The sequence below is a fragment of the Anomaloglossus baeobatrachus genome, chromosome 2 (genome assembly GCF_048569485.1).
Source record: "Anomaloglossus baeobatrachus isolate aAnoBae1 chromosome 2, aAnoBae1.hap1, whole genome shotgun sequence".
In the NCBI taxonomy this organism is placed as follows: domain Eukaryota; kingdom Metazoa; phylum Chordata; class Amphibia; order Anura; family Aromobatidae; genus Anomaloglossus; species Anomaloglossus baeobatrachus.
In genome coordinates this window covers 36926466-36939068 of record NC_134354.1, presented here as the reverse complement: position 1 = coordinate 36939068, position 12603 = coordinate 36926466, and the positions used below count along the sequence as shown (strand labels likewise).

Genomic DNA, 12603 nt, shown 5'->3' with positions numbered 1-12603 from the left:
CTTTTTTCCCTTCTGTCCCACGACCAAGGAGAAGGATGTGCTGAGCAGGGACTGGCTGAGTGACCAGAAGGAGAACTGGACAATTGAAAAATGTCCCTTCCATTCCCTGCTTCAGAGGTCCCATGACTGCACAGACAACAGCTGGAATCAGGCCTTTGGCCCTTACATCACATTTTAATAGTTTTTAATGTTGAAGGTAAACTTAAGTCCGTCGAGTTCAACCTATAGCCAAACATGTTAATTCAGAGGAAGGCTAAAATCCCATGGGGCAAGACAGTAATAGCTCCATTTTACGGGAATAATTCCATCCCAACTCCACATGCGGTAATCAGACTAGTCCTTTGGTTCACCATCCAATCACAGAATTTAGTGCCCACAACCTGTAAAGTTTATCAAGAAAAGCATTCAGGTCTCTTGAATTTTAGTAGTGAATCAACCATTACAACATCATGTGACAGAGTCCCATAATCTCACTGCTCGTACAGTAAAGAATCTGCATCTGTGATTATAATTAAACCTCCTTTCCTTTATCCGTAGTGGATGCCTTCTTGTCCCCAAATCAGGCCTAGGTGTATAAAGATCATTAGAAATGTCTCTGTACTGTCCCCTCATATATTTGTATATAATAATATCGCCTTGAAGTCTTCGTATTTCCAAACTTTAGAAACCATCAGTTTAATAACCCATCTTTGTATTGCAGTCCACCCATTTCTTTAATAACCTCGGTTGCTCTTCTCTGCACACGCTTTAGTGTAGCTCTCTCCTTCTTATACAAGAAGACCAAAATTGTACACAGTCTTCTAAGTGTGGTCACACTAGTGAGTTGTGTAGGGGTAAAACTACATTCTTTGCATGAGCATCTCTTACAATGCATCCCATTATTTTATTAGTTTTGGTACCAACTGCCACTGGACAGTAAAGTTGAGGTTGCTGTCCACCCAAGTCTTTTTCAGTGAACATTTTACCTAATGATTTGCAATTAAGTATATAATTATACATTTTATTCCCCTCTACCCAAGTGCATCACCTTACATTTTTCAACATTAAACTTCAGTTGCCGTTTCTCAGCCCAAGCCTCCAGCTTACATAAATCCTTCTGTAATATTAAATTGTCCTCCTCTGTATTAATTACCCTGCAGAGTTTAGTATCTGCAAATGTTGAGATTATACTCTGTATGCCCTCTTCAAGGTTATTATTAATAAATGGTGAAAAGAAGAGGGCCCAATACTGATCCCATGTGCTACCCCACTGTTAAGTGTGATCAGTCCGAGTGTGTTAATGGAAATAACCAACCTTTGTTTCCAATCACTGAGCCAGTTCTTAACCCAGCTACACATATTTTCACCTATTCCCAAATTTTGTGCGGGACATTGAAAAGTCCATATGGACAACATCTACTGCATTTCCCTGGTCCTGTCTGGAACTTACCTCCTCATAGAAGCTGATCAGATTAGTTTGACAGGACCGATCCCTCATAAACCCAGGTTGATACAGAGTCACGGGGCGATCATGCTACTCTGAGATTACACAGCAAGAACCTGGTGACCGATGTCCTTTAAAGTAGAGTTTCTTTGTCGCTCCATTGGGAGACCCAGACAATTGGGTGTATAGCTTCTGCCTCTGGAGGCCACACAAAGTATTACACTTTAAAAAGTGTAACCCCTCCCCTCTGCCTATACACCCTCCCGTGGACCACGGGCTCCTCAGTTTTATGCTTTGTGTGGAAGGAGGCACACATCCACTCATGAATTCTCAGACTTTTTTTATGTCGGTTGGAAGAAAAGAGGACCCCCACGGGGTCCCCGGCATGTTCCCTTCTCACCCCACTATGTCGGCGGTGTTAAGGTTGAGGTACCCATTGCGGGTACAGAGGCTGGAGCCACATGCCGTCTCCTTCACCATCCCTTAGCGGCTCTGGGAGAAGTGGGATCCTGAGCGGTCTTCCATTTGCTGGGACCGTGCTCCATCCGCAGCCCCTGAGGGAACCTGCCGGACCGGAGCCTCTTCAACCCCAGGGACCGGGCCCTGCAACTTAAAGGTACTCTGTATCCCTGTCGGGGATCGTACAGAGAGCGCACCTTCTTCCCGGGAGCCGCGGTACTTTTAAAACTGAGGAGGCCGGTGGACTTCCGCGCCGACCGTGCCTGCTTGTCGGGCGCGGCCTCAAATTTAGTCCCCGGCTTCACCGCGGCCTAGTCGCAAAAATCACGCCCCCGGGCCTGCCTGTCAGGGGTAAGGGCGGGTTAACCGGCATGACGTCGGATGTGAGGGCTGGAGCATCCTGCATGTCTTCATACCCCCTCACTGACCACTGTGGGGACCCCAGATTCCCGCTCTTGGCTGGCGCCGCCCTCGGCTCCACTCCTCCCCTGAGAGCTCCGGCGGCCATTTTCTGGCATTCTGCCGGTGGATGCTTCTCAGTGAACAGCTCAGCAGCTCCGGGGGATCCAAGGCAGGGAATCTGGAGGACACACTCCGCTCGTTAGCGGTCGGTAAGCCACACCGGTCACCCGGTGCTGGCCCCCTTGGGGTGCCGGTATAGATATATATATATATATATAGATATATATATATCTCTATATCTCTATTGAATAAACATAAATATATGTATCTGTTCGGTCAGTCCGTATACCTTGGTCCCTATATACCCTCAGTTGGTCACTCTCCTAGGAGACAACAGCATGTCGTCCACAAGGAGCAAAACTGCTAAGGCACAGGTTTTTTTCACGGCCTGTACCTCTTGTGGGGCTATGTTGCCTGCGGGATCCACGTACCCTCACTGTGAGCAGTGTTCGACTCCTGCCACGCTTGCTCAGCTGGAGCCTCTGGCACTGGTGGGCCTTTCGGCTCAAGTAGACCCCCCCTGCTCCCCCTGAACATGCAGGGACAGAGTCACAGGGGTTGGCCTCTTTTGCTGAGAAACTCTCTCAGTCCCTTTCTCAATCCATGGCACAGTCTTTGGACAAATGGTCTTCTAGGCTCCTGGAGGCATTGCAATCCAGACCGGACCCTTCACAGGCCCCGGTTCCTGTTAGCTTGTCTCCTCCATGCCCCTCTCGGTCCGCGCCGCAGCGCGCTCCCAGGTTGGCCCCTAGGTCTCAGGCGGAGGACTCCTGCCCGGACCGCAGTCCCAGACCGGCAAAGCGGTCTCGCTGGGACTCTTCCCCCGTCTTCCTCACGCTGCTCGGAGGACTTTCAGGAAGACGAGGCGGATGTGGGAGCTCAGGGCTCTGACCCTGACTTCGCCCTTAACCTTGATACACCTGAGGGGGATGCCTTAGTAAATGATCTTATCTCATCCATCAACCAGGTGTTGGATCTCTCTCCCCCGCCTCCTCCTGTGGAGGAGTCTGCTTCTCAGCAGGAGAAACACAAGTTTCGGTTCCCCAAGCGTACGCGAAATACGTTTTTTGATCACTCTAACTTCAGGGATGCTGTCCAGAAGCCCAGGGCGGTCCCGGACAAGCGCTTTGCTAAACGGCATACTGACACGCGTTATCCCTTTCCATCTGAAGTTGTTAAGGGCTGGTCTCACTCTCCCAAGGTGGATCCGCCAGTCTCCAAATTGGCTGCTAGATCCGTTGTGTCTGTTGCAGATGGCCCATCCCTGAAGGATGCCACTGACAGACAGAGCTCTTGGTGAAGTCTATTTATGAGGCCACGGGTGCGTCTTTCGCCCCGGCCTTTGCCGCTGTGTGGGCTCTCCAAGCGATCTCTGCTTGTCTGGCTGAGATTAATGCTGTCACACGGAATTCTGCTCCGCAGGTTTCGTCTTTGACCTCTCAGGCATCAGCCTTTTCGTCCTACGCCATGAACGCCGTCCTGGACTCCGCTAGCCGAACGGCTGTAGCATCCGCTAACTCCGTGGCAGTCCGCAGGGCCATGTGGCTGCGCGAATGGAAAGCAGACTCGGCTTCCAAAAGGTTCTTAACTGGTCTGCCTTTTTCTGGCGACCGTTTATTTGGCGAACGATTGGATGAGATTATTAAGGAATCCAAGGGAAAGGAATCCTCCTTACCCCAGTCCAGACCTAAGAAGCCTCCGCAACGAAAAATACAATCAAGGTTTCGGTCCTTTCGTCCCTCCGCCAAGCCACAATCCTCCTCCTCCAACAGGCCGGAGAAAGGCCAGAGGAACTCCTATGCGTGGCGGTCCAAGTCATGCCCCCAAAAGGCCGCAGGAGGCACTGCCTCCAAGACGGCCTCCTCATGACTCTCAGCCTCCCCTAGCCGCATCCTCGGTCGGTGGCAGGCTCTCCCGCTTTGGAGACGCCTGGTGGCCACATGTTCAAGACCGATGGGTGAGAGACATTCTGTCTCAGGGTTACAGGATAGAGTTCAGCTCACGTCCTGCGGCTCGTTTCTTCAGAACCTCCCCGCCCCCCGCTCAGGCCGATGCACTTTTTCAGGCAGTGGACGCTCTGAAGTCAGAAGGTGTTGTGATCCCCGTTCCCCCTCAGGAACGTGGTCGCGGCTTTTACTCCAACTTGTTCGTAGTGCCCAAAAAGGACGGGTCATTCCGGCCCGTTCGGGACCTCAAGCTACTCAACAGACATGTGAGAACCAGACGGTTTCGGATGGAATCTCTCCGCTCAGTCATCGCCTCGTTGTCACAAGGAGACTTCCTGGCATCGATCGACATCAAGGATGCTTATCTCCATGTGCCGATCGCACCCGAACATCGTTTCCTGCGTTTTGCCATCGGGGACGAACACCTCCAGTTCGTCGCATTGCCCTTCGGCCTGGCGACAGCCCCACGGGTTTTCACCAAAGTCATGGCATCCGTCGTGGCGGTCCTACACTCTCAGGGCCACTCGGTGATCCCCTACTTGGACGATCTCCTAGTCAGGGCCCCTTCTCGGGTGGCGTGTCAACAAAGCCTTACCGTCGCTCTGGCGACTCTCCAGCAGTTCGGGTGGATCATCAACTTCCCGAAATCCAAGTTGAAACCAACCCAATCACTGACTTACCTTGGGATGATGTTTCACACACAGCCAGCGTTAGTCAAGCTACCGCGGGACAAACAGCTTTCTCTGCAGGCAGGGGTGCAATCACTTCTTCGGAGTCAATCACACCCCTTAAGGCGCCTCATGCACTTCCTGGGGAAGATGGTGGCAGCTATGGAGGCAGTGCCGTTTGCACAATTTCATCTACGGCCACTCCAATGGGATATTCTCCGCAAATGGGACAAGAGTGCGGCTTCCCTCGACAAGAACGTCTCTCTTTCCCTCGCGACCAAAACATCACTTCAGTGGTGGCTCCTACCCACATCTCTGTCGGGAGGAAGATCATTCCTACCCCCAACCTGGGCTGTGGTCACCACGGACGCGAGCCTGTCAGGTTGGGGAGCGTTTTTTCTCCACCACAGGGCTCAAGGAACCTGGACTCCGATAGAATCGTCCCTTCAGATCAATATTCTGGAGATAAGGGCAGTATATCTAGCCCTATTGGCTTTCCATCGGTGGCTGGAGGGCAGGCAGATCCGAATCCAGTCGGACAACGCCACTGCCGTCGCCTACATCAATCACCAAGGCGGCACTCGCAGTCGTCTGGCCTTCCAGGAAGTCCGGCGGATTCTGCAGTGGGTGGAAGACACAGGCTCCACCATCTCCGCAGTTCACATCCCGGGCGTAGAAAACTGGGAAGCAGATTTTCTCAGTCGTCAGGGCATGGACGCGGGGGAATGGTCTCTTCACCCAGACGTGTTTCGGGAGATCTGTCGCCGCTGGGGAACGCCGGACGTCGATCTCATGGCGTCACGGCACAACAACAAGGTCCCGGCCTTCATGGCACGGTCTCAGGATCACAGAGCTCTGGCGACGGACGCGTTAGTGCAGGATTGGTCGCAGTTCCGACTGCCGTATGTGTTTCCCCCTCTGGCAATGCTGCCCAGAGTACTACGCAAGATCAGGTCCGACTGCCGTCGCGCCATTCTCGTCGCTCCAGACTGGCCGAGGCGGTCGTGGTATCCGGATCTGTGGCATCTCACGGTGGGTCAACCGTGGGCACTTCCAGACCGCCCAGACTTGCTGTCACAAGGTCCGTTTTTCCATCTGAATTCTGTGGCCCTCAACCTGACTGTGTGGCCATTGAGTCCTGGCTCCTAGCGTCTTCAGGGTTATCTCAGGATGTCATTGCCACCATGAGACAGGCCAGGAAGCCAACGTCCGCCAAGATCTATTATAGGTCTTGGCAAATCTTCCTGTCCTGGTGCACTGCTAACGGTTTTTCTCCATGGCCGTTTGCCTTACCCACATTCCTTTCATTCCTTCAATCTGGAGTGGACAAGGGTTTGTCCTTCGGCTCTATCAAGGGCCAAGTGTCAGTGCTCTCCGTGTTTTTTCAAAAGCGTCTAGCCAGGCTTCCGCAGGTCCGCACGTTCCTGCAGGGGGTCTGCCACATAGTCCCACCTTACAAACGTCCGTTGGAACCTTGGGACCTTAACAGGGTCCTGACGGCTCTTCAAAAGCCGCCTTTTGAGCCACTGCGGGATGTCTCTCTCTCCCGTCTTTCGCAGAAGGTGGCCTTCCTAGTGGCAGTCACGTCTCTTCGGAGAGTGTCTGAGCTTGCAGCGCTGTCATGCAAAGCTCCCTTCCTGGTTTTTCACCAGGATAAGGTGGTTCTCCGTCCGGTCCCGGAATTTCTCCCTAAGGTGGTATCCCCTTTTCATCTAAATCAGGATATCTCCTTGCCTTCCTTTTGCCCTAATCCAATTCACCAGTGTGAAAAGGATTTGCACTCTTTGGATCTAGTGAGAGCACTCCGGTTCTACGTGTCTCGCACGGCGCCCCTGCGCCGTTCAGATGCGCTCTTTGTCCTTGTCGCTGGCCAGCGTAAGGGCTCTCAGGCCTCCAAGTCAACCTTGGCTCGGTGGATCAAGGAACCGATTCTCGAGGCCTACCGTTCTTCTGGGCTTCCACTTCCTTCAGGGTTGAAAGCCCATTCTACCAGAGCTGTAGGTGCGTCCTGGGCATTGCGGCACCGGGCGACGGCTCAGCAGGTGTGGTAGGCAGCTACGTGGTCTAGTCTGCACACTTTCACGAAGCACTATCAAGTGCATACCTATGCGTCGGCTGACGCCAGTCTAGGTAGGCGAGTCCTTCAGGCGGCGGTTGCCCACCTGTAAGAGGGGGCCGTTTTTCGGCTCTTTCGATTGAGGTATTCTTTTACCCACCCAGGGACTGCTCTTGGACGTCCCAATTGTCTGGGTCTCCCAATGGAGCGACAAAGAAAAAGGGAATTTTGTTTGCTTACCGTAAATTCCTTTTCTTCTAGCTCCTATTGGGAGACCCAGCACCCGCCCCTGTGCCCTTTGGGCTAGTTGTTCTTTTGTGTACACATGTTGTTCATGTTGAATTGTTCTTATGGTTCATGGTTTTCAGTTCTCTGAACATCCTTCGGATTGAATTTACCCTAGACCAATTTATAAGTTTTCTCCTTCCTGCTTTTGCACCAAAACTGAGGAGCCCGTGGTCCACGGGAGGGTGTATAGGCAGAGGGGAGGGGTTACACTTTTTAAAGTGTAATACTTTGTGTGGCCTCCAGAGGCAGAAGCTATACACCCAATTGTCTGGGTCTCCCAATAGGAGCTAGAAGAAAAGGAATTTACGGTAAGTAAACAAAATTCCCTTTTTTCCTTAATTTGCTCAGCATAAACCAGTGAAAATCACCTTTGGTTATAATTGTCGGAACAAGGAGCACTACGGCATGATGATGTACCACAAGAACCGGCTGATAAAGGCCTACGTGAGAGTCGGCTGCCAGCTGAAGGTGAGGTGTGCGTGTGCTGGGTGTATGGATTGTGTTGTAGGAGGGAATGGATCGGACTGATTATGTGTTCACTTTCCTCTAGGCTAATAACATGGGCGTTGGTGTGGTCGGTGTCATTGAATGTAACTATCTAAAGCCCACACACAACAAACAGGACTTTGACTACACAAACGACTACAGGTTAGTATCAGTGGCTGGATAAGGTGTGAAGCTTTTCTATTATACTCTGCAACACATAATGTTATCAAAATGACTCTACACGAAGATAAATTACACGTTTAACCTTTTCTCATCGCGGCCAATTTTCATTTTTGCACTTTAGTTTTTTTTTCCTCCCCTCGTTCCAAGAGTCATAACTTTTTATTTTTCCATTGACATAACCATTTCAAGGTTTATTTTTCCGATAGACATGTAATTTTTCTTCGGCGCTCCATTGGGAGACCCAGACGATTGGGGTGTATAGCACTGCCTCCGGAGGCCACACAAAGCATTACACTAAAAAGTGTAAGGCCCCTCCCCTTCTGGCTATACACCCCCAGTGGGATCACTGGCTCACCAGTTTTCTGCTTTGTGCGAAGGAGGTCAGACATCCATGCATAAGCTCCACTGTTTAGTCAGCAGTAGCTGCTGACTATATCGGATGGAAGAAAAGAGGGCCCATACTAGGGCCCCCAGCATGCTCCCTTCTCACCCCACTTGCGGTTTGTAAGGTTGAGGTACCTATTGCTGGTACGGAGGCTGGAGCCCACATGCTGTTTTCCTTCCCCATCCCCCTGAGGGGCTCTGAGGAAGTGGGATCTTTCCGGCCACCAAGCCCTGAGGCCGGGCTCCATCCACAGACCCATAGAACCTGCTGGATGTGGAGCGGGAGTGCCATTCAGGGACAAGGCCCTGCAACTTTCAGGTACTCTGTGTCCCCGTATGGCAGGCCACGCACACTCCAGGCTTGCTGGGTGTGCTAGTGCGCCGGGGACTGTAGCGCTGTGCGCTGGGCTTATAATCCCTGCAGATTACTGGGGGACTTTACGTGTGGGGACCGCCGCGCCGACCGCCCCTGGAGCGGCGGCGCAGCTGCGACTTGTAGTGCGCCGGGGACGCGCCGACCGCGCTTTTACGGCGGCGGCGCTTCTAACTTTAGTCCCCGGCTTTTGCGGCCTAGCGCCGCTTCGTTCCCGCCCCCACCCTGTCACTCAGGGAAAGGGGGAGACGCTGTTCTATAGCAGCGCCGAGGGCTGGAGCCTTATTTACATTCTCCAGCCCCCTTCACTAGACACAGTGGGCGCCGGGTTCCCGCTCTTGTCTCGGGCACGCCCTCGGCCCGCCCCTCTCCTCTGGACGCCGGCAGCCATTCCGGCACGCAGAGCGGGAAAACGGAGACAAGCGCTGAGCTACAGCACAGGATTCCGGCGCCACACACCCGCTTTTGTGCGGGCGGTAAGCGGCAACTAAAGTGCTGACCCACTAATGCCGAAGTGTCCTGTTGTACTTTTGTACGGTCGCTATTCAGGATGCAGACCTAGAAACAGCAGCAAAAGATCAGGGGTGCTAAAGCACAGACTCTATATGCTGCTTGTCTTGCATGTGCTGCAGTGTCATGTGTCCTTTATGCTTGTATGCTGATGCCATTGACAGACAGATGGACCTCTGGTTGAAATCTGTCTGTGAAGCTATCAGTGTGCCGGTTGCTCCGGCATTCGCAGCCGTATGGGCACTCTATCCTATTTCAGCTGGGCTTGCGCAGCTGGTCTTGAGCACATGTACATCTGTGCCGCAGGTGGTGTCCTTAACCTCGCAATGTCTGCATTGCGACTTACCCTAGTAATGCTGTCCTGGAGGGACAGTCGAGGTTGGTCCTTCCCAGGCTCGGGCAGGTCCCAATTGTCCTCGTCCAAAAGGACTCAAAAGGCTCAGAGGGGCTCAGTTTCCGGCCGGGCTCAATCACGCCCAAGGAAGGCAGCAGGAGGAACCGCTACCAAGGCGGTCTCCTCAGGACTTTCAGCTCTCTCTCTCCGCATCCGCGGTTGGTGGCAGAATCTCCCGGTTGGCGACATTTAGCTGCCACAGGTCACAGACCGGTGGGTGAGAGACATTTTGTCTCACGTGTACAGGATAGAGCTCTGTTCTCGTCCTCCGACTCGATTCTTCAGAACTTCCCCCCCACTCCTCCCACCGAGCCGATGCTCTTCTGCAGGCAGAAGAAGTGGTAATCCCTGTTCCTCTTCAGGAACAAGACACGTTTTTTTCCTCCAATCTGATTGGGGTGCCAAAAAAGGGGTGGCTCTTTCCGTTCCGTTCTGGACCTAAAACTGCTCACCAAGCACGTGAAGGCCAGGCGGTTCCGGATGTAACCTCCGCTCCGTCATTGCCTCAATGTCGCAAGGAGCTTTCCTAGCATCAATAGACATCAGGATGCTTTTCTCCACGTGCCGATTGCTCCAGAGCACCAGCGTTTGCTACGTTTTCGTTATTGAAGACGAGCATCTTCAGTGCGTAGCCCTGCCCTTCGGTCTGGCGACAGCCCTACGGGTTTTCACCAAGTTCAGGGCAGCAGTGGGAGCAGTCCTGCACTCTCAGGGTCACTCTGTGATCCTTACTGGGACGATCCACTTGTCAAGGCACCCTCTCAAGAGGCATGCCGACACAGCCTGAACGTGGCGCTGGAGACTCTCCAGAGTTTCGGGTGGATCATCAACTTTTCATTGGGAAAAGGTTTGTCGCTCGGCTCTCTTAACGGACGAGTCCCAGCGCTGTCTGTATTCTTTCAGAAGCGCATAGTACGACTTCCTCAGGTACGCACGTTCCTGCAGGGGGTTGGTAACATTGTCCCTCCGTACAAGAGGCCGTTAGACCCATGGGATCTGCACAGGGTACTACTTGCTCTCCAGGAGCCGCCCTTTGAGCCTCTGAGGGATGTCTTTTCACTCTCTCGACTGTCACAGAAAGTGGCCTTTTTTGGTAACGGTCACGTCTCTTCAGAGAGTGTCCGAGCTGGCAGCGCGGTCATCCAAAGCCCCTTTCCTGGTTTTTCACCAAGACAAGGTAGTGCTGCGCCTGATTCCGGGTTTTCTCCCTAAGGTGGTATCCCCCTTTCATCTCAGTCAGGATATCTCCTTACCTTCCTTTCGTCCTCATCCAGTTCATCGATATGAATTGGATTTGCATTTGTTGGATCTGATGAGAGCGCTCAGAATCTACTTTTCCCGCACGGCGCCCCTGCGCCGCTCGGATGCACTCTTTATACTTGTCGCTGGTCAGCGCAAAGGGTCGCAGGCTTCCAAAGCCACCCTGGCTCGATGGATCAAGGAACCAATTCTTGAACCCTACCGTTCTGCTGGGCTTCCGGTTCCATCAGGGCTGAAAGCCCTTTCTACCAGAGCCGTGGGTGCGTCCTGGGCATTACGACACCAGGCTACGGCTCAACAGGTGTGCCAGGCAGCTACCTGGTCGAGTCTGCACACTTTCACCAAACATTATCAGGTGCATACCTATGCTTCGGCGGACGCCAGCCTAGGTAGAAGAGTCCTGCAGGCGGCAGTTGCCTCCCCGTAGGGGAGGGCTGTCTTTGCAGCTCTAACATGAGGTATTTCTTTACCCACCCAGGGACAGCTTTTGGACGTCCCAATCGTCTGGGTCTCCCAATGGAGCGCCGAAGAAGAAGGGAATTTTGTTACTTACCGTAAATTCCTTTTCTTCTAGCTCCTATTGGGAGACCCAGCACCCGCCCTGTTGTCCTTCGGGATTTTTGGTGGTTTTTCAGGTACACATGTTGTTCATGTTGAATGGTTTTCAGTTCTCCGATGTTACTTCGGAGTGAATTTGTTTAAACCAGTTATTGGCTTTCCTCCTTCTTGCTTTTGCACTAAAACTGGTGAGCCAGTGATCCCACTGGGGGTGTATAGCCAGAAGGGGAGGGGCCTTACACTTTTTAGTGTAATGCTTTGTGTGGCCTCCGGAGGCAGTGCTATACACCCCAATCGTCTGGGTCTCCCAATAGGAGCTAGAAGAAAAGGAATTTACGGTAAGTAACAAAATTCCCTTCTTTTGTATGATACTGTTCATTTTACCATATAATGGACTAAAAACAGAGAAACAAATTCCAAGTGAGATGTAAAAGAAAAAAACCTGCAATACCGCCAGAGTCTTTTGGGTTCAGTGTTTTAAAGCAATAATAAAATTTAAAAATTATTTATTTTTTACATTTTCTTCTTCTTTTTTTTTTTTTTTTTTTTTTTTCTGTTTTTCCAAAAATGCATAACTTTTTATTTTTTTTCCATCTTTTGACTTGTATGGGAGCTTTGTTTTTTTTTTTTTGTTTTTTTTTTTTTTTGTATGGTGAGTTATACTTTTTAATTAATATTATTATGGTGTGCATCCAACTTTTTTTATCACTAGCTGGAGTGTGAAGCTTAAATATGTACGGAGGAGATATTACATAAAACTGGGAGTAGTTAAGTGAACTTTGTCATGTCCCCCATATGTCCTCTCACCGCCAGCATTGAAGACCCTTCCGGACATGCACAGTGCCTCTCTGAAGACAGGATTTGTACACCCGACTTCATAGGTTCAATGATGGTAGTAAAGAAAGCCGCGCACATTCGCCGGATTTGCAGAGCGCAGGCGATGACGCGGCTCTCTGCAAATTATGTGATCACACCCACAGGGGCCTGATATCATGCTGAGGGCCCACTAGTCTGGAGAAACTAACGTCCCTTTGACTAGTCAAAAACCTAATTACCATATTTAAAACATTAGTTTATAAAGACTGTTTTTAGGAGCGGATCATGCTTTGCTTCAAACAATAGAAAGAAGTGGTCCTGCACCACCGCACTGTGT

General features: G+C 51.6%; 1 protein-coding gene across 2 annotated transcripts in view; it reads left to right on the top strand.

Annotated features, from left to right (window-relative positions):
* LOC142290908 (MORC family CW-type zinc finger protein 3-like) overlaps positions 1-12603 on the top strand; it is a 156823-nt gene that overhangs the window by 53253 nt on the left and 90967 nt on the right. For both annotated transcript variants that reach the window (XM_075334988.1, XM_075334989.1), the window contains exons 8-9: positions 7651-7770; positions 7853-7950. In XM_075334988.1, the coding sequence (XP_075191103.1) occupies positions 7651-7770; positions 7853-7950 (218 nt within the window). The remainder of the gene's footprint in view (positions 1-7650; positions 7771-7852; positions 7951-12603) is intronic.